The 22318-nt window shown below is 37.0% G+C and overlaps 1 protein-coding gene and 1 non-coding gene across 2 annotated transcripts in view; one reads left to right on the top strand and one right to left on the bottom strand.

The window, feature by feature from the left end:
- The window catches only part of WDR89 (WD repeat domain 89), a 39374-nt gene that overhangs the window by 8118 nt on the left and 8938 nt on the right, over window positions 1–22318 (bottom strand). Inside the window, exon 2 of the mRNA XM_012777666.3 lies at window positions 67–1278. Coding sequence (XP_012633120.1) covers window positions 88–1251 — 1164 coding nt within the window. The 5' untranslated portion in view covers window positions 1252–1278 and the 3' untranslated portion in view covers window positions 67–87. The remainder of the gene's footprint in view (window positions 1–66; window positions 1279–22318) is intronic.
- On the top strand, window positions 13485–13588 carry LOC142871661 (U6 spliceosomal RNA). Its single transcript, XR_012919891.1, has one exon. It is a non-coding gene; the product is annotated as a U6 spliceosomal RNA (small nuclear RNA).

Raw genomic sequence — 22318 nt, 5'->3', positions numbered from 1 at the left:
CAATATTGTTTATCTTTTTTTATTTTTTCACATGACATTTCAGTCAATTGAAAGTATAAAACCTACCAAGTAAACGCCAATGTGATATCACTGCTTTTTCCTTCTCTTGTAAGAATCATTACTGTGAACTCGTACTCGCTGGTGCACAGAGGATGCTATTTTCATGCTCTCTTTCTTTGTAGAGGTCTTCTCCATAGCTCTAGGTTTCCAAAGTAACAACTGTGCATCTTCTCCCCCGGTCAGCAAAGAATCATCCTGCATATTCCAACTGAAAGAACGGACTGTAGTGGCATGTCCTCCCTGAAGGCTGGTCACATGGATCAATCCTGATGTGGTGCAATTCATTAAGTGAATCCTCCCCTTGTTTGTTCCTCCAATAACAAACAGTTTATCCAACTTTTCATGATACAGGCCACCAATCAAATAGTCCAAAATATCTTCTTTCATGTTAACTATTTCTCTGACATCCTGGATGTTCAAACATGTAATTGGTTCATCAGTATCCAGATGATTAAGATCCCACCAATAAAATCCTTCATCATGTGTCATGCAGTAAATCTGTTTATAATCTTTCCCAGACCAACCAATACAGCTTACTGATGAAACTGAGTTACAGGTTGTAACCAGTGCATCTTCTTCGTTATCAGCACTAATATCAAATACATTTACTAGGCCATCAGTTGAACCAGAGACCACCATGTTGGGATTGCTGGGATGGAAACGTACTTGAGTGATATCATCACTATGTGTCTCTGAATATGCACCAAGTGGGTCTTTAGTAGTAGACAAATCCTGAGAATTCATCCTTGCATCCCAAAATACCAACAATGCATCATCGTCAACTTTTTCTGTACCAGCACAAATGACATGATCATTACAGTTGATATCAAAACTGATAAAAACATTGGAAGGGTAACCCTTGAACAGCTGGATAGGGTTTTCACTGGCTAATCTAACATCCCAACATTTTACAGTGCCATCAGTACATGCTGAATATACACTGTCACAGGAATTTGCAAATTTGACTCCATTAAGATGTCCAGGAAATCCACTAAATTCTCGTACTACATTTAACCTTTCTTTATCATATATTCTGATTGATCCATTAGAACACAAAACAGCCACCAAGCTTTCTTTTTCTCTTTGAACAGTCTTTGATGTGTCTATGCCAAGAAGGTAAGTGGGCTCTTTAGTTCCTGAGGAACATTTATATATGTGCAGATCAGCGAATTGTTCCTCAATCTTCTCCATATCAACAGGAGCATCCAAGGGTAAACTCTGTAATAAAAAATTTAAAATTAATATTAAACTTGAAGCTTCTCTAAAATTGCAATTAAATCAAGAACAATTTACTCTGGGGGCTGGTACAAAACAATAAAAATAAAATGTATTCTAATATTTTAATCATTTGCCTTCTAATTCATTCTTTAATGCTGAATTTATATATTTTATAATAGTAAGAGATCTAAAAAATATGTACATATACCACTCAGTAGTTCCTTCTAACTCAAATCCAATTATTGGCCCCATTCACAGTGTACAGCATTGGCCAGAATCTCCACTTTGGAATCATCTCTCCTGGCCCCAGCTACCTTGAGGCTGCAGTGAGCTATGATCACACCAAAGTAATCCAGCCTGGATGACAGAATGAGACTCTGTCTCTAAACAAAAAAGTACAAGAGGGAGGCAGAAGACTCTTGGGGAGATGTTACTTAGAAGGAAGGCACAGAGAGATGACACTGCTGGTTTGGAAGACAGAGGTCATAAACCAAGGAACATGGGTGGACTCTAGAGATGGCAAAAGGTAAGGAAATATTCTCCAAGAGTCTTCAAATGAAAACGCAGTCCTGCTGACACCTTAATTTTAGCCCAGTGAGATCCATTTAGGACTTCTGACCTGCAGAGCTGTAAGATAATAAATTTATGTTATTTCAAGCTACCAAATTTGTAGTAATGTGTTACAGCAGCAATAGGAAACTAATACAAGAGAGCTTCCCAGTATAGAATCCTGGAGAACTGCTTCTCAGGCAGTAGCATCTTGTAAATGGTGGAACTGGGATTTGAACCTAGCCTTTGTAGCTTCAGGCACTGCACTTTTAACCACCACACTAGATTGCTTCTCCATCGTAGCTTACACATTGAACAAGTTCAAGGCCAGAAAAATATGCATGCTTAGTAACCTTATCACAAATTTTTCTATCACGCTTTTCATCAATGAATATTCTAGCCTGCCTCACAAATTCACATTTGCATTCTTAAGATGAAATGTTTTTTTCTGTTGCTTTAGTGATTTCTTTTTAAGCATCTGTCTTTTCATCTTTAAAAGAAGAAATGAGTACTAACTCAAGAGGTGTTAGGAGGATTAACTAAAATAATGTATGTAATGTGTTCCACACAATGTCTGGCATATATCACAGCACATATTCGATACATGTTATGTAAAAATTACCAATATCACCACCACCAATACCACTTACACCACATGAGAGAGAATTTGGTTCTATCAGAGTTGGATCCAAACAGCACAATTAAACCAATGGGCAAAAAATATTAAAAAGATGGATTTGAGTTCAAAACAGAAATAAACACCCCTCCTAACTTTTAAATTGAAATATTTAAAAAAAACACTAAAAAGCAAAAATAGTATAACAATTAACACACAGAGAACCCTTCACCTCCTAGGTTAACCGACTGTTAACTTCTTACCACATTTGCTTCCTATCTCCTTACACACACACACACACACGTGTGTGTGTGTGTCTGTGTGTTTGTTTTTTTTCATTTTTTTTTTTTTTTTTTTTTGAGACAGAGTCTCACTCTGTTACCCTGGCTAGAGTGCCGTAGCATCAGCCTAGCTCACAGCAACCTCAAACTCTGGGGCTCAAGTGATCCTCCTGCCTCATCCTCCTGCCTCAGCCTCCTGAGTAGCTGGGTCTACAGGCATGCGCCACCATGCCCAGCTAACTTTTTCCTATATATTTTTAGTTGGCCAGCTAATTTCCTTCTATTTTCAGTAGAGATGGGGTCTCACTCTTGCTCAGGCTGGTCTGGAACTCCTGAGCTCAAACGATCCACCTGCCTTGGCCTCCCAGAGTGCTAGGACTGCGTGTTTTTGAGACAAGGTCTTGCTCTGTCACCCAGGCTAGATGCCATAGTGTCATTATAATTCACAGCAACCTCAAACTCCTTCTGCCACAGCCTCCTAGGTGGATGGGACTACTGGCATGTGCCATGACACCTGGCTAATTTTTCTGTTTTTAGTAGAGATGGGGTCTTGCCCTTGCTCAAGCTGGGCTCAAGTGACCCTCCTTTCTCAGCTTCCCAAATCCTTTCTAGGATTATAGGCATGAGCCACAATGCCCCCCCCTTTTAAATGAACCACTTAAAAATTAGTTGCAGATGAATTATCACTTTATTCCTAAATACTTTAGCATGAGTGTACTTCCCCAACCTTCTGTTTTTCATGACATGAAATTTTTTGAAAATTCCAGGCCAGTTATCTTATAAGATGTCCCACATTTTGGATTTATCTAATTGGTTCCTCACAATTAGATTCCAGTTTAACATTTTTGGTAGGAATACTATTTAGGTGATGCTTAGTACTTCTCATTGCATCACATCAGGGAGGCAGATAATGCCAAGTTTGAACATTGTATAAGGAGGTAACTGGCTACCACACCTCTCCATCTTAAAGGTACATTCCTCCCTTTCTAGTTAGTAAATAATCATGGAGTGATACTTTGAGACTGTATGGTATTCTATTCTACAACAACCTTTCATCCAAAGATTTCACCATCCATTTATTATCCTTGCCTAAATCGATGATTATACTGGCATCTACAAAACAGTCATTTTCTAATTCTATCATTTTTTCTACCTTATCTGGCATTCTTCTATAAAGAAGAGCTTTTTCCTTCTCTGTCTCTGAGTATCGCTAAGAAATTATCATTGTTGAAAACTGGATCATTATCCATCACTGTTTTTGCTCTTTTTGATATGCGAATTGTCCTAACTTTCAAGATTAAAATCAACAGAACAGAACTTCTCAAACCATCCATGTACTGTGCATTCTTCAATAGCCGCATCCTCTCCAAACACTTCACTGATGCCGACACAGGAGGATCGCTTGAGCTCTGGAGTTCAAAACCAGCCTGAGCAAGAGCGAGACCCCGTCTCTACTAAAAATACAAATAAATAAATTGGCCAACAAAAAATATATACAGAAAAAATTAGCCGGGCATGGTGGCACATGCCTGTAGTCCCAGCTACTCGGGAGGCTGAGGCAGGAGGATCACTTGAGCCTAGGAGTTTGAGGTAGCTGTGAGCTAGGCTGATGCCACGGCACTCTAGCCCAGGCGACAGAGTGAGACTCTGTCTCAAAAATAGAATAAAATAAAATAAAGTTGTCTGCGCTGCATTGCTTCCATGATGGAACTCATATTCAAAGATAACATGCTAAAAACAAAAAAAAATAAAAAAGAAAAAAATTCATCTGCAAAATGGAAAGTAAAAACAAAAAAAAATAAAAAAAAACAAAGATAACATGAATTTTTGACTTATCTATGGTTTCACAAAAATTGTTCTAAAAAAAATTTGAAAGATAATCCTAAGCCAAACTGTATATTTGAAAGGATGAAGACATACCTTCAATAAAAATAAACCAAGAAGTGTCAAAGTGAAATGTCAGAGATATCAACTGTTAAACTTAGTTACTTAAGGAAATCGGACATTTCATACTTAATAACCTACATAGCAATAGCTGTTTCTCCTCCTGTAGTACTCTTTCCCTCCATTTTTGCATGAGTAACTCCTTCCTGTTATTCAAGTCTCAGTGTATGTTACCTCCCCAGAGTCCCTCCCCACTAACCAACATAAAGTAGCCCTCACCATTACCTATCACATCATCTATTTTATTAATTTAAAAAGTAAAAATGTTTAATTATGAAATATTTTAAAAGCACAAGGTGTAGGAAAAGTATAACAGACACCCAGATGCATACCACCCATATTTAACAAATATTAACATTTTGCCATATTTGCTTCCATTTATTTAAAGAAATGAAACATTACAGACACAGCTAAAACTTCACTCCTCTGATTAAGAATTTTTAGAAATGACATCACATTTATATGTTATCTTCTTTACAATTTGCACTTTTCACTCTGTATAATCTTTGAAAAATCCTATTTTACTGTTGAACTTATTACCTGAGTCTTTCTTGCTTATTTGTTGTAATAAGTGAATGCATAAATGATTCAACTGTCATGCATTAAAAGCTTAAGAGTTCTAGGAGAAATAGAATAAACCTAAAAGGATATATCATTTATCTGTTTGTTTGCAGGGAGACCTTTGTACAGGGAAATTAGTTTTTTTTAAAAAAGCACTCTTAGGCCGGGCGCTGTGGCTCACGCCTGTAATCCTAGCTCTTGGGAGGCCGAGGCGGGCGGATTGCTCAAGGTCAGGAGTTCAAAACCAGCCTGAGCAAGAGCGAGACCCCGTCTCTACTATAAATAGAAAGAAATTAATTGGCCAACTGATATATATAAAAATTAGCCGGGCATGGTGGCGCATGCCTGTAGTCCCAGCTACCCGGGAGGCTGAGGCAGAAGGATCACTTGAGCCCAGGAGTTTGAGGTTGCTGTGAGCTAGGCTGACGCCACGGCACTCACTCTAGCCTGGGCAACAAAGCGAGACTCTGTCTCAAAAAAAAAAAAAAAAAAAAAAAAAAAAGCACTCTTTATAATAGCACTTAAAATAAAGCAAGAAAAGGAAACAGTCACACACTGTGTAACAATGTTTTGGTCACTGATGGTCCCTTAAGATTTTAATGGAGCTAAAATCCTATAGCCTAGTTATATTGTAGCCATCATAACGTCATAGCACAATAATACATTACTCATGTATTTATAGTGATGCTGGTGGTTTAAACAAACCAACTGTGCTGCCAGTCAAATAAAAGTATAGCACAATTATGTACAATACATAATATCTGATAATGATAATAAAGACTATGTTACTGGTTTATGTATTTACTACACTATACTTTTTATTGTTGTTTTAGAGTGTATTTCTTTTGCTTATTTAAAAAAAAGTTAATTGTAAAACAGCCTCAGGCAGGTCCTTCAGGAGGTATTCTAGAAGGCATTGTTATCATAGGATATGACAACCCCATGTATGTTATTGATCTTGAAGACTTTCCAGTGGGACAAGATGTGGAAGTAGAAAGACAGTGATATTGAAGATCCCGACACTGTATAGGCCTAGGCTAATGTGTTTGTGTCTTGGTTTTTAACAAAAAAGTTTAAAAAAATTTTTTTAATAGAAAAATGCTTATAAAATAAGGATATAAAAATATTTTTGTACAGCTGTATAATGCATTTGTGTTTTAAGCTAAGCATTACTACAAAAAAGCCAAAAAGTTTTAAAAAACAAGAGTTTAGAAAGCAAAAATGTTCTAGTAAGCAAAGTTAATTATTGGAGAAAGAAAAAAAAATTTATTAGTTTAGTGTGGCCTATGTATACAGTATTTAACTCACTTACTCACCAAGAGCAACTTCCAGTCCTGCAAGCTCCATTCATGATAAGTGCACATTATAGGTATGCCACTTTTTATTTTTTTATACCATAATTTTACTGTATATTTTTATGTTTAGATATGCAAATATTTACCATTGTATTACAACTGCCTGCAGTGTTCAATACAGTGACATGTTGTACAAGTTTGTGGCCTAGGAGCAATAAGCTATACCACATATCCTAGGTGTGCAGTGAGCTATACCATCTAAATTGTGTAAGCACAGTGCATCCTGTGATGTCAACATGACAAAACTGCCTAACCTACAGTCCCCAACCACTGCCCAAGGACCTGTACCAGTCCATGGCCTGTTAGAACCTGAGCTGTACAGCAGGAGGTGAGCATTAGGTGAGCGAGCGAAGTTTCATCTATGCTTACAGCCGCCTGGCATCACTTGCATCACCGCCTGAGCTCGCCTCCTGTCAGATTAGCAGCATTAGATTCTCAGAAGACCCTGAACCCTACTGTAAACCCTACGTGCGAGGGATCTAGGTTGCGCACTCCTTAAGAGAATCTAATGCCTGATGATGTGAGGTGGAGCTGAGGCGCTGGGGAGCAGCTGCAAATACCGATTAGCATTAGCAGAGAGCTCTGACTACATGATAAATGTAAAGTGCTTGAATCACCCTGAAACCATCCCTCCGCCTTCGTCTGTGGAAAAATTGTCTTCCATGAAACTGGTCCCTGGTGCCAAAACAGATTGGGGAACCGCTGGCCTAACCCCATATTTCTCATTGTTAAGCAGCACATGGCTATAACTATAACTGGAGTTCAACAAATGCTAGGCTATTTGCTAGAAACTTACATACAGGTTTTAAATTCTAATCATTTATCTTTATGAGAAGTTTTATTATATCATTTTACAAAGGAAATTGAAGCTAAGAGAAACTAACTTGCCCATGCTCTTGTAGCTATTAAGTGAGCATATTAGGAGAGTTTGGTTTGAAATTCAAGTGGTAACTTCAAAACCTGTAAACCTATCTTCATTCTGATAGTAAGCTATTGGTCTTCTATGTATATATTAAAGTACTACTGTCGGCATGGTGGCTCACGCCTGTAATCCTAGCACTCTAGGAGGCCAAGGTGGGTGGATTGCTCGAGGTCAGGAGTTCGAAACCAGCCTGAGCAAGAGCAAGAACCTGTTTCTACTAACAATAGAAAGAAATTTATTGGCCAACTAATATATATAGAAAAAATTAGCCAGGCATGGTGGCACATGGCTGTAGTCCCAGCTACTCGGGAGGCTGAGGCAGAAGAATCGCTTGAGCCCAGGGGTGTGAGGTTGCTGTGAGCTAGGCTGACGCCATGGCACTCACTCTAGCCTGGGCAACAAAGCGAGACTCTGTCTCAAAAAAAAAAGTACTGCTGTCAACTTTAAGGGATATGCTTATTAGGCTTTGAGAAAAAGAATTACATTTTAATTCTACATATTAATAGAGGAGAAAGAAAGCAAGCAGTATGATTGTAAAAACATATGCCAACCCAGAAAAAGAGTTACAATAAACAATCATCCTTTACTTTTTATTTTTATTGTGATCCACTTTTCTCTTTAAAAACTTTTTATTATGGAATCTGTATGGGGCAGAGAACAGTAAAAGAAATCCCCATGTACCCATTATCCAGCACCATTATATTCCCCAAAAGTTATAATTAGGGACAGAGAAGTCAATTAGACAAATTTTATTTGAAGGACAATTAAGACATCCAAATGGACAAAATAATGTAACTCCTCAAATTCCCCCTTTCTCCCCACCAGGTGGCATCAATATGGTTTTAGCTCTTGACTCCATCTCTGGGACTGGTACTGATTAGCCTAACCCAATCACACTAATCCCATACCATTTACTGGTTCAGAAACTTTACATTTTTACCAATCTGTACATGCATTCCCCTCCCAACTACAAGCTGTCCAGATCTGGAGCCCTAACTCTAAAGTAGATCTGAGCCCACTGATTGAAAGTTTTATACCATATTTATGAGATTCAACATTTCCTGATTATTTAAGTCAGTTTGCAGCAGTTTGTGTAAATGCAGCCAGAACCACCCTAATTAGAGATAATCAAATAAAATCTTGGGTATATCACCAAGTACTGACCTAATTTAAAAAGTCCCTACAAATAAAGATTAAGAAAAAATACTTTAAAAAATAAAATTTCATTCATATTAGAGAGGAACTTGGATCTTCAGTTCTTCCTCTCTCCCTTTTTAATTGTTTTTGTTCAAAAATAAAAAGGAAAAATGAGATACACAGAGGAACTCCCAGAAAACTTTTTATAAAAATCTATGCAATTTGAAACCATATAGCAAGCAATTAAAAAAAATTCTATGCTCAGTAATTACGGTAGGATCCCTGATTCTAAACACATCAACAAAATAAAAAAACAAGTCACTCATATGATACAATATTTAAAAAGCTTAATATAGAATTCCATCTGGCAAGTTTCATAAAATATTTATACTTTTGAATATCTAACATATTCATGTGGTTCAAAATTCAAAAGGTTCCAAAACTACTGCCTTGGAACATTTCTGTGCTCAAGCTCCTTTCCTATTCCAGGAGGCAATAAATGTTAATAACTTCTTATGAATATTTTCAGAGATCATCAATTTGGAGTTTAAGAAGCAAAAACCCTAATTTCAAACTCTTTTTCTACCACAAACTAGTAAAGTCTCCATGCAAAATTTGGGAAATGAGAAGCAACCATAGGGAGTGGAATACACCTGGGATTTAGGGGACTGGGATTGGTATAGGACATTCAGCGCGATCTCTGAAAAGACAGCCCAGGTCTCCCAGCAAGGACTATCTTGGCCCCAGCATGTGACTAGTTTTTGCCAGTGGAAGTGACGCATGCCACATTCAGGCCAAGTGAAGGCGATGTGTCTTCTCCACCTTTTCTTCCCCCATCTGCTGATTCGATGCACGGGACTCCAACCCCCTACAGGATGGTAAATCCATAAAATGAAAGGAATCTGAGTCCTCTAATCACCACATGAAAGGCTATCTGCTCTCCAGGAAACCCTACATTTGACTGTATCAGTCAATAAGCTCTGGACATATCTGAAACATGTACTTTAACAAACTCCAAAACACAACAATTCCAACCTCTTAATATCATTTATCTTTTTAAAAAATTAAATTCAAAGTGAATTTTTAAGAATCAGAATCTCTTGTATTAAAAACCTGAATTTCAGTCATTTATTTATTTTTTGTAGATTAAATCCAAGTTAAACTAAATGTAATACTACTTAGAGAAAATGTATAACATACTATCCCACTTTATTATCATTATTTTTTTAGAGACAGAGTTTTACTCTGTCACCCAGTCTGGAGTACAGTGGTATAACTTTAAACTCCTAGGCTCAAAGGATCCTCTCATCTCAGCCTCCAAAGTAGCTAGGACTATAGGCATGTGCCACTATGCCCAGATAATTTTTAAAAAGTTTTTTGTAGAAACAGGGTCTCACTTTGTTGACCAGGCTGGTCTCAAACACTTAGCCTCAGGTGACCTACCTTCCCACCTCGGTCTCCTAAAGTGCTGGAATTACAGGTACAGGCCACCACACCTGGCCTTACTATCCCACTTTAATAAAATTATTTGTATTAATGAATACCTCTGTCCATTTTTATCCTTATATATGCACAGAAGGGTCTCTAGAATAATGTTCATAAAATATATTTAAAAATACCTGGAGTATGTATGTGGGGGGGTGGTCTTCTTTCTAGTTTTTTTCTATATTGCAGAAATTTTCATGATAACTTAATAATAATCCCATGAGTACTATTATGTCCATTTTGCTTATGAGAAAAGCACAGTTAATATGTAGTAAAGCTGGTTTCTGAATTCTGAGTATTCTTGTTGCAGAGCCCATGCTACTAATTCCTACATTATCCTGCCTTTATAAACTTTTTAAAAATAGGTGCATATTATGTTGCCGCTACATAAGCATGTAGCATATTAATTTTTTTGTTTGTTTGTTTGTTTGTTTTTGTTTTTTGAGACAGAGTCTCACTTTGTTGCCCAGGCTAGAGTGAGTGCCATAGCGTCAGCCTAGCTCACAGCAACCTCAAACTCCTGGGCTCAAGCAATCCTCCTGCCTCAGCCTCCCGAGTAGCTGGGACTACAGGCATGCACCACCATGCCCGGCTAATTGATATATATATATATATATATATATATATATATATATATATATATATTAGTTGGCCAATTAATTTCTTTCTATTTTTTTTTTTTTTTATAGTAGAGACGGGGTCTCGTTCAGGCTGGTTTTGAACTCCTGACCTTGAGCAATCCGCCCGCCTCGGCCTCCCAGAGTGCTAGGATTACAGGCGTGAGCCACCGCGCGCGGCCAGCATATTAATTTTTTAAAAGAGGGAATATGAGCAGATGACCTGGAAGCAATAGCTGCTAATGTCTAATGTCATGCGCTAGTGGCAAGGCCAGTTGGCAAACATGAAAAACCTAATGGTAGCCACAAGAGCTCTATACTGGACATTAAAGAGGCTTAATATTCAAGAAACATATCTGATGTCCACTTATCTGAAACAAAACTGCACAGGGGAAGCTTAAGAATCTTGTTAACATTTCAGAAAAACAATGAAGAGTGAAATAGCAACACTCATATATTACACACATCTTATATATTATATATAAAATGTATAATACATTATCCGGAAGTCCTAAAGGAAATAATACCTTGGGATAAAAAGTATACATTGGTAAAACTTCAGTAGAATCTTTCCCAGAAAACTTTTATATCAACAATTTGGAAAAATTTGTATGTTTTAAACCAGCCACAGAATTGTCTTTAAAACAATTTGCCAAAGAACCATTTGTTTCAAATTGGGAAGAAATGCTGAATATTTAGTGGAAGGTATGCTAAACTGACATCTGCTACAACTCCAATATAATTTTAAATTTCATATTCATTAATGACTGAGACTCAGTGTCTTTGTAAATTAATCCTGCTTAGCAAGTCTGAAGATGCTATTCTTATTCACATGAATGTTCAAGATACTGGTTGCAGCAACATATGGCATCTCATGCATTAAATACACTAAAATTCTTAGGAAAAGCACAATTTTTAAATTGTAGGAATCTGTTACCAAGGAAAAGGGGGAGGGGTGGGAGGGAATGACACACACTTTCTCGTGCAGTGTAAGAATATACTGCAAGTTTCAGATATCACATTCAAACCACCTTTTAAAAGCAAAGCCATTTTCCCCAATAACATCCTAAGATGTCCAGTTTCCCAGGAAAATGTCCCATCCAAAAGTCACCCTTTATAGTAAGTCTATAAATGCCCAGCTTCTTTCAACAAGAACAATTAACTGCCTTTTTCTTTTCCAGAACAACCAGCTGGTTAACCAAACAGAGAAACCAAACTTCCACAGTCACCAGATGTCTTAATTTGGAACAGTCAGAAGCAATGTGAAATAATCCAATTCTTGAATTGGTACTATATGTTTACTATTTCTTTTTTTTCTAATTCTGAAAAGACACTTTGAAGAATTAAGCACATGTTGTCTTTAATAACTGAAAAAAAAAAAACACAACAAAACCCTAGGAAAAATAAAAAGAACCATGTCCTATTATAAAATGATATACATTATCTACGAGCCAGCTACCTGAATATTATGTATGTTATAGTTAGAAATTGATAAGCTCTAACAACATTAAATCTACTCAAAAGTTCTAAAGAATTACCCTACTCGAGAATTCAAAAACAATTCCTGAAGGGTTATGACATGATAGGCCTAGAACATACTGGATTAAGCAAAGAACATAGACAAAGTCCCTGCCCTCATGGGAGGATAAATGGCTACATAGATAATTATAATAATAAAAATAGCCAGTGATGAGTGTTATAAAAAATAATATAGTATAATGTAAGAAAAATGAGGCAGGAGAGGCCTTTTATTTAATAGATTCAACCATTAAGAGAAAGCCTCTCCCATGAGGAGGTGGCAACTGATCTGAGACCAGAAGGAAATGAGGGAACAAAGTATTGGACTACATGGGGCAAGATCGCTGTCGGCAGAAAAAAACAGAAAGTTGGCACGTACAGCTAAAGTTGAGTCAGAGAAAGGAAGAGTGGCACAGGAAATGAATGAAAGAGGTTGCTGGAGCCAGATAAGAGCTCTGCAGGCCATGGTAAGAACTTTGGATTTTATTGTCAAGTGAGAAAGAAGGTCACTGCGGGTTCAGAGCAGGTAAGAAGACACTGGACTCCTCTGGCTGCTGCCTGGAGAGCAGGCTTCACGGCAACAGTGAGAGTAGAGGTTTGGGAAAACTTCTGGGAAAGAAATATGATGGCAAGGAGAAGAGGGTGGACTCTGGTCACAAAAATGAAAGAGGAATAAACAGAACTTTCTGGTAAGATTGCAAGTGGGGTGGGTATAAGAAGAGTAATCAAAAGTGACTCCTAGGTTTCTGGCCTAACCAACAAGGCAAATATACTATTGGCATATTAGTTTTAGGAAAATTACAAGCTTTTAAGATAATTACAAGATGATTAATTAGACAATTAAATAATTATTCAGTTGTTTAAGTAGGCTTTGTTGACAATTTGAGGTATATTAATACAATGGATTCTACACAGTAATAAAAAACATACATGTAACAACATGGATGAATCTCAGAACTGTTTAGTGGAATGAAAACTGACAAAATTCTTAAACTTTGTAGAAATGAAATCATATAGTACTCATTTGTGTCAGACTGCAGAGTAATATATGATTTCATTTCTATAAAGTTTAAGAAGAGGCAAAACGAATGTATAATGATAGAAGTTAGAATACTAGTTATCTTTTGGGGATGTATAAACTGGGAAAGAGAACAAAGGAAAAAATCTGGTGATGACTATGCACAGGTGTATACATTTGAAAATAAAAAACCATCATGGGGCTCACTTTAGCATTGTATATACTAAAATTGGGATGATGCAGAGAGGATTAGCATGGACTCTGCACAAGAATGATCGTGCCAATTTGTGAAGCATTCCATATTTTTAGGTGTACTTTAACAAAGAAGAAAAACATTCAGAGAACAACAAAGAGCTCTTAGAAGTTAAAAGTAAGATGGTAAATATACAGAATCTATACAAGAGCCAAAAGATACAGTTAAACAATACTCCCAACTAAAGTAGAAAAGAAAGAGAAGGAAAAGAAAAAAAGAAAAGAAAACTAGGCCGGGCGTGGTGGCTCACGCCTGTAATCCTAGCACTCTGGGAGGCCGAGGCGGGCGGATTGCTCGAGGTCAGGAGTTCGAAACCAGCCTGAGCAAGAGCGAGACCCTGTCTCTACTATAAATAGAAAGAAATTAATTGGCCAACTAATATATATATATAAAAAAATTAGCCGGGCATGGTGGCGCATGCCTGTAGTCCCAGCTACTTGGGAGGCTGAGGCAGAAGGATTACTTAAGCCCAGGAGTTTGAGGTTGCTGTGGGCTAGGCTGACGCCACGGCACTCACTATAGCCTGGGCAACAAGCGAGACTCTGTCTCAAAAAAAAAAAAAAGAAAAGAAAACCAAGCCAGGCATGGTAGCTCACACCTGTAATTTCAGCACTTTGGAAGGCCAAGGGGGAAGGATCACTTCAAGCCAGGAGTTCAAGACCAGCCTGGGCAACATAGCAGGACCCTGTCTCTAGGAAAAAATAAGAAAACTAGCCAGATATCGTGACACATGCCTAGCTATTCAGGAGGTTTAGGCAGGAGGATTGCTTGAGCTCAGGAATTTGATGCTGCAGTGAACTGTGATTGCACTGCACTCCAGCCTAGATGACAGCGAAGACCCTGTCTCTAATAAAAAATGAAGGAAAAAAAAAAAAAAAGAAAATCAGAGGACTCATCAATCTAGGAAGTCAAATATCCTAAAAATGAAAAGTCCAGAAACAGAGTACAAAGAAATTAGAACAGAAAAACTGAGTGTCCAGCAAAAAAGATACCAAAAAAGACCCACACCCAGGCACATATATCTTGAAATTTCCGAATGCTGGAGAAAAAGGAAAGATTCTAAAAGTGTCCTTGTAGAAAAGAGGTCACATAAAAAAATTGAAGAATCATCTGGGCACAATGGCTCATGCCTTAGCATTTTGGGAGGCCAAGGCATGAGGATCGCTTGAGACCAGGAGTTTGAGATTAGCCTGGGCAACATAGTGAGACCCTGTCCCCACCTCCCACCCCTCCCTCAAAAATTAGCTATTTGCAATGATACATGCCTGTAGACCTAGTCAGGAGACTGAGCCAGGAGGATTGCTCAAACCCAGGAGTTTAAAGTTATAGTGAGCCAGGATGGCATCACTGCACTCCAACCTGGGCAAGAGAGTGAGGGAAAAAATGAAATAATGCCTTCAAAATTCTAGATCAAAATTCTCTCTAACCTTGACTTATTTTAGCCAGCCAAGTTAACAATCAATCAAATGGTGGCACAGAAATACAGATATACATACATATATATATATATATATATATATATATATATATATATATGTATGAAAACCAAAACAAACAAACACAAAAATCAAGTAGAAGAATGACTCTGTTTCTACCAAGTCTCACACTAAGTAAAGAGCATCAACAGTTGGCTGCTGGAGGATGCAGAGCATGGAGTGATCAGGGCTTGCTGAAACTGAGAGCGGAGCACAGACAATGAGAATAACCTTCCAGCATCCCAGACCCGATGCTAAGCACAAGATAGTAACAGCTCACAGCTGAAGGAATCTGAAGTCAGTGGTATACTAAGGTAACTATAGCAACAACAAAATCCAAACCAGAGTAGACTGTTCAACTCTCAACACTCCCAGTATGACAGAAGCACAGGTGTCCGTTTCCAAGGGTAAATACTATTTACTTCAATCTCTACTTTTCTTCTACACACGATGTCCAGAATTCAATCTGAGAGACAGACATAAGGAAACACCAACAAATTGTCAAGAAATGAGACAATAAACAGAATAGACCCAGAGATCACTCAGATGATAGACTCTAAAATAACTATGAATTGGCTATTTTTAAAAATCCCGCAAAACAGAAAACAAGTGTTGGCAAGATTCTGAAGAAACTGTAGTATAGCCATTATGGAAAACAGTATGGAGGTTCCTCAAAAAATTAAAAATAGAACCACCATATGATCCAGCAATTTCACTGCTAGGTATATATCCAAAGGAAATCAGTATGTTGAAGAGACATCTGCACTCCCATGTTCACTGCAGCACTATTCACAATAGCCCAAGATATGGAATCCATCTAAGTGTCCACCACCTGACAAACGGATAAAGAAAATGTGGTGTATATATACACGACAGAATACTATTCAGCCTTAAAAAAAGAAAGAAATCCTGTCGCTTGTGAAACAAAAATAAATTTGGAGGACATTATATTAAGTGAAATAAACCAGGCACAAAAAGCCAAGTATCAGGCTAGGTGTAGCAGTTCATGCTTATAATCCTAGCACTCTGGGAGGCCAAGGCAGGGGGATAGCTTGAGCTCAGGAGTTCAATACCAGCCTGAGCAAGAGTGAGACCCTGTCTCTAAAAAATAAAAAAGGCAAATAGCACATGATATCATGTATATGTATACACATATTTTATATATGTGTGTGTATATACATTTTCCACATATATATCTATATATGGAATTTTTTAAAGTCAAACCTATAGAAGCAAAGAGGAGAACAGTGGTTACCAGGACCAGAGAGGAGGGGGAAGTAGGAAGATGCCGATGAAAGGATATAAAATTTCAGTTGGACAGGAAAAATAAGTTCAAGAGTGCTAATGTACAACAAGCTGACTGTAGTTAATAACAACATACTGTATAATACTTGAAAATTGCTAAGAGAGTAGAACTGTTCTCACCACACACACACATAAAAAATAAGTATGTGAGGTAGTGAATATGTTAATTGGCTTGATTTAGCCATTCTACAATGTATTCATATATCAAAATATCCTGCTGTACACCATAAGTATATACAACTTGTATTCATCAATTAAAGAAAATAAATTTTAGAAAAGAACGTGAAAAAATCAGAACCCTATACTTTGCTGGTGGGCATGTGAAATGTTGTAGCCCCTGTGGAAAACAGTTTGGCAGTTTCTCATAAATTTACACATATGTTCATGTAAAAATCTGAACATGAATGTTCATAGTAGCATTATTCATAATAGCCAAAAGTATCAACAACACAAATGCCCATCAACCAATGAAAGGATAAACAAAATGTGGCATATGCATCCATACATTAGAATAATATTTGATCATTAAAAAAAATGAAGTACTGATACATGCTTCAACATGGATGAATCTTGAAAACATTATGCTACGTGAAAGAAGCCAGATACAAAAGACCACATATTGTATGTTTCCACTTATAGGAAATATCCAGAATAGGAAATCTATAATGACAGAAAGTAGATTAATGATTGCCAGAGACTAGGAGAAGAGGGAAATTGGGAGCGACTGCTAATAGGTATGGGGTATCTTTTTGGGGGTAATGGAAAGATTCTGGAATTAGTGGGGATACATAAAGTTCTCAAAAAAAAAAAAAAAAGAAAAGAAAAGAAAAAAAATCCATTGACCATAGAGTTTGAAAAAAAAAGTAGATAGTGGTGATGGTTGTACAACACTGTGAATATACTAAAAACCATGTAACTGTACACTTTTAAATGGTGAATTTTGTCACATGAATTATGCCTCCTGTTTTTTAATTGAAAAAAAAAATGCCTGTGATCAAAATGTTAAAAGATCAAGTAGATGGAGAATTTCAGCAGAAAGACAGAAACTGCAAGAAAAAGTCAAATAGAAGTGTTCGTAGGCCAGGCGCGGTGGCTCACGCCTGTAATCCTAGCACTCTGGGAGGCCAAGGCGGGCAGACTGCTCGAGGTCAGGAGTTCGAAACCAGTTCGAAACCAGAGCAAGACCCTGTCTTTACTATAAATACAAAGAAATTAATTGGCCAACTAATATATATAGAAAAAATTAGCCAGGCATGGTGGCACATTCCTGTAGTCCCAGCCACTTGGGAGGCTGAGGCAGTAGGATTGCTTGAGCCCAGGAGTTTGAGGTTGCCGTGAGCTAGGTTGACGCCACGACACTCACTCTAGCCTGGGCAACAAAGCGAGACTCTGTCTCAAAAAAAAAAGAGAATTGTTCATAAAAATAAAAAGAAAAACATATAAGAGATGAAGAACTCTTTCAAAGAGCTCATCAGTTGACTCAAAATGGCTGAGGGAAGAATCAGCAAACTTTAAGATAGAGCAACAAAAATTATCCAAACTGAAACGTTACTAGAAAAGCAAGTGGAGGGGAGCACCAAAGAACTGAGGGACAATATCAAAGAGTGTAACATACATGTAACTTAGTACCAAGAGAAGGCTGAAGAAATATTTAAGAGATAATGGCCAAGAATTTTCCAAAATGAGTAAAAGACAACAAACCACAATCCAAGTAGCTCAGGATAAACACACACACACACACACACACGTACACACACACACCTAGATGCACTCTCAAACTTTTGAAAACCAAAGATAAAGACAAAATCTTGAAGGCTGTCAGAAAAAAAAAGAACCATCACAGGAGCGAAGATAAGAATTACTACAGACTTCTCACCAAAAACTATGGAAGCCAGAGAACAAAGGAATGACACTTTTAAAGCACTGAAAGAAAAGAAAAACCTGTCAACACAAAGCTCTGTATCCAACAAAAATATATTTCAAAAAAGACTATAAGACAAAAGCTGAGAAGATTCATTATCAGCAGAACTGCAAAATGAGATATGTTAAATAAAGTTATTCAGGTAGAAGGAGTATGGTACTAAACTGAAAACTGGATTGGCACAAGAAATAAAAAACAGTGGAAATGGTAAAAATGTGGGTAAATATATGACCTTTCTCTTCTAAAACTTTCCTTAAAAGTTTATTGACTATCAAAGCAAATACTAGGCCAGGTACAGTGCCTCAAGCCTAGCACTCTGGGAGGCCAAGCTGGAAGGATTGCTTGAGCTCAGGAGTTAGAAACCAGCCTGAGCAAGAGTAAGACCCCTGTCTCTACTGAAAATAGAAAAATTAGGTGGGTATCATGGTACACACCTGTAGTCCCAGCTACTGGGGAGGCTGAGGCAGGAGGATCACTTGAGCCCAGGAGTTTGAGGTTGCTGGGAGCTAGGCTGATGCCTTGGCACTCTAGCCTGGGCAATGCAGTGAGACTCTGTCTTACAACAACATAACATAATGTAATATAACATAACATAACACTCCTGGCCTCAAGCAATCCTCCCACCTCGGCCTCCCAAAACGCTGGGATTACAGTTATGAGCCACTGTCTGATTATGTACATATATTGAAACATCACACTGTACCCTATAAATATGTACAATTATGTGTCACTTAAAAATAAAACTTAAAAAAAAGATGATGAAACTCTGAAGAGGGTGGAGAAAAAAAGGGCAAACTTGAGAAATATTCAGGAGGTAAAATTAATGAAACTTGGCACCAACTGGATTTGGAAATGAGGAGGAGGAGAAAAAAGGAAGAGAAAAAGGAGAAAGTGAATCCAAAATTCAAGAAAAAGGGAGGGAAACAAAGAAATGCCCTCAGTTTTACTCATACTAAGCCTGAGGGGCTGTGCGAGTGGCCAAGGGCAAATGTACAGCAAATATTTAGATGCACCATCTATAACTCAAGGGGAAAGTATGGGATTCTGTCAGTCTATAGGAGGCAGGCAGTAATTAAAAACTAAGGAAGTGGCAGTGCTGAAGGGGAATGACACAGAATGACAGCAAACAGTAGGCCAGGAATAGAACCCTGGAACACCACTGTTTAAGGAATGGGCAGAGGAAGAAAAAACACAAAACCATAACGGATACAGGAAGAAAGAAACAGAAGAAAACCAGACAAACAGACAAAAAGCGGCTAATATTAACTGATCATAAATATTCTAGGTTACTCTAAGATTAAGCCACAGTGAGGCTTTCTGACACTAAACAGCTTATAATTATGTCAACATATCTCTCATACAATAAGGCGATATTTTATAAATATTAATTGACAGCCAATAACACTTTCTTTTACATTTTGACATAAATTTACTATTTAATACTCCAAATTAGAATATCCAAAAGGAATATGTTGAAGTAGAATTTAAAAAAGTGGTAAAAACCCTTAAATATTTATAGGTTGTATCATACTTATGTAAAGATATAGTAAGATCAGCTCTTTTAACAACTGTGGGAAGATCTGAACCCAGTAAGTTCTAAACTCATTTCCTCTCTCCTGAACACAGTAAATGACCCTGATACCACAAAAAATAAAAATAAAAAAAAACCCTCGTAATTCTTGAACTATCCTATAAGAGCCACATATTAAGAGAAAAAAATTCACAGTTATTTTATAGATTCGATGTAATGAATAAGAAGGACTGAAAATAATGTACGGTGAATTGTAACTTTACTAAACAGATGAATTAGACTTAAGCTAACAAACTCTGTTTTAATACTTGCTTTCCCTGCCCTTGGCATTACTTACTACTGCCACCTAGCAGCGAGTCCAAAAACTAAGAAAATTGCAAAAAAATCATTCAGGATATAACTCCAGTCTCCAGAGAAATGCTTTAACATAAGAACTTAAATTTCTTACAACAGCTTTCTCCTAGAATAAAAGTAAAAAAAAAAAAAAAAAAGAACTTAAATTTCTGCTGTTAACCATAACTGAGATTGAACTGAATTTTGTTTAGAAGTTCCTTCTTCCCCTGGCAACATAAATTATTACCTCCATATGAACTCCTAGATTTTACCTGATTTCTTCCCAAAATTCCAATCCCGTATTTCTAATGTGTGCCTAGACCCATATACCTGGACATGCTGTCAGAACTTCAAATTAAATATGTAACCAAGATGTAACTCACATAGCTGTATTCTCTATCCTTGTTAACTGCACAATCTTTGCAATCATGCAGGCTCAAAAATCTCAGAATCATTGATTAAAATGAAAGCAAAGGATAAGAGTCAACTAGCTTACAAATCCTGCCTTGTAAATCACCCTTCACATCCATTTCCCGGCTGTTTGCCCTGCCATTATTCTCCATTAGTTTCTCATGACCTCTCCTCTTCAACTGCAATAATTTCCTATGTGTCTGATGCAGAGTAGGATACGATGACTTCATTTAACATCTAACTGGTTCCTGGACAAAGATGACAAGAATAGGACAAATTCTTCCCACAGGAGAAGTTTCATATAAAAGAGTTTTGTTCTTAGAAACTAATTTCATGTCATCAAAAATATTGAAACCATTAACTGGGAAGTAAAAGCAAATACAATTAACCCTTTAACAACATGGGTTTGAACTTCAAGGGTCCACTTATACTTGGATTTCAAACTTGGATTGAGAAACCTGCACATGTAGAGGGCTGACTATGGGATTTGAGTATGGCCAGATTTTGGTATGTGGGAGGACAATCTCCCCCCTCAACTCCGCATGTACCTAGGGACCACTGCATATGATTTTACAAACATTTCTTAAGTATATAAAAGTAAATAATTTTTATAAAGTATCATAATACTCTTTTATTGTTTCTGCATTGGCTACAGATATTGAGTGAAAGTTTGAACATGTGAATTACTTGCTGTATTTTATAGACACATGAATATTTTAATACATAAAATGTGTTAGTTTACCCAGTAAAATATTTTTCCCACAATACAACTACAAAAACGGTTACTATTATACTTTTCCAGGAATCCTCCATCCTTAAGTTATCTAGATCCTACCCATGCTTCAAAATTTAGCTCAAATTCTGCTGGTACTTACATCTTAACCTAGCATAGTAAGTTTCTATGTCCTCAGAATGCCAAAATATTGTGTTGAATATTGATATACTAAATTTATTGAAATATTTATTTCTACATTTTACACATTTATATTTGTTTATCCCTACTATAAAGCATAAATTTCTTAAGGACAGTGAGCATGTTTTCCAATTCTTTAATATCAATCCTCTACCAGCCTGAGGCTAACTCAATAGACTGTCCACAAAAATCCTACTTCTGTTAAGAAGAATACGGAAATAAAAACACACACACAAAAATACACTAAAAAGAGGAAGACAAGGAGACAAAGATAAGGAACTACACATATATGTAAAACGATGACAGTTTAAACAGGAAAAGACTCACAAAAACAATCTTCAAGGCTCAGAGACAGCTACCGCCCTCAACCCTCCTTTTAAGAAAGCAAGGCTACTCTTACATAAGAAATAAACTGAATAGTAACAATATTGATAAAACATTCACAATCACAGCTTTAAGATCACTTCACCCCAATCTCCTAAAGTCTCAGAAAACCCAATGAAGGCATAATTGAGGAAACTAAGGGAAGGGTTAGGATTTGGAAACATCACCTTATAGTTTTACACAGTACCCTATATGCAGAATGCATTCAATAAACACTTGATGGTTTGAATGCAATTTAATAGCAAGTCCTAGAAAGCCAAATTCTAGAATTAATATGTTCAAAATGTTACTTTTCTTACACAAAATATATAGGATCAAACTATCTCAAATTTTCAGAATGCAGTTAAGTATTATATTACGTGCATGTTTACGATATAAACATGATTTTGAGGCAAAAAAATACGTCCATTATTTTAACCATTCAAGATTTTTAAAAATTAACCCCATAATTCATAAATTGCATTCTTCCTATTTTTAGAATAGCTCAGAGGATTTGTGTGATTCTCAAACT

Source organism: Microcebus murinus, chromosome 6, assembly GCF_040939455.1.
Source record: "Microcebus murinus isolate Inina chromosome 6, M.murinus_Inina_mat1.0, whole genome shotgun sequence".
NCBI lineage: Eukaryota > Metazoa > Chordata > Mammalia > Primates > Cheirogaleidae > Microcebus > Microcebus murinus.
This window is presented reverse-complemented; position numbering and strand designations above follow the sequence as displayed.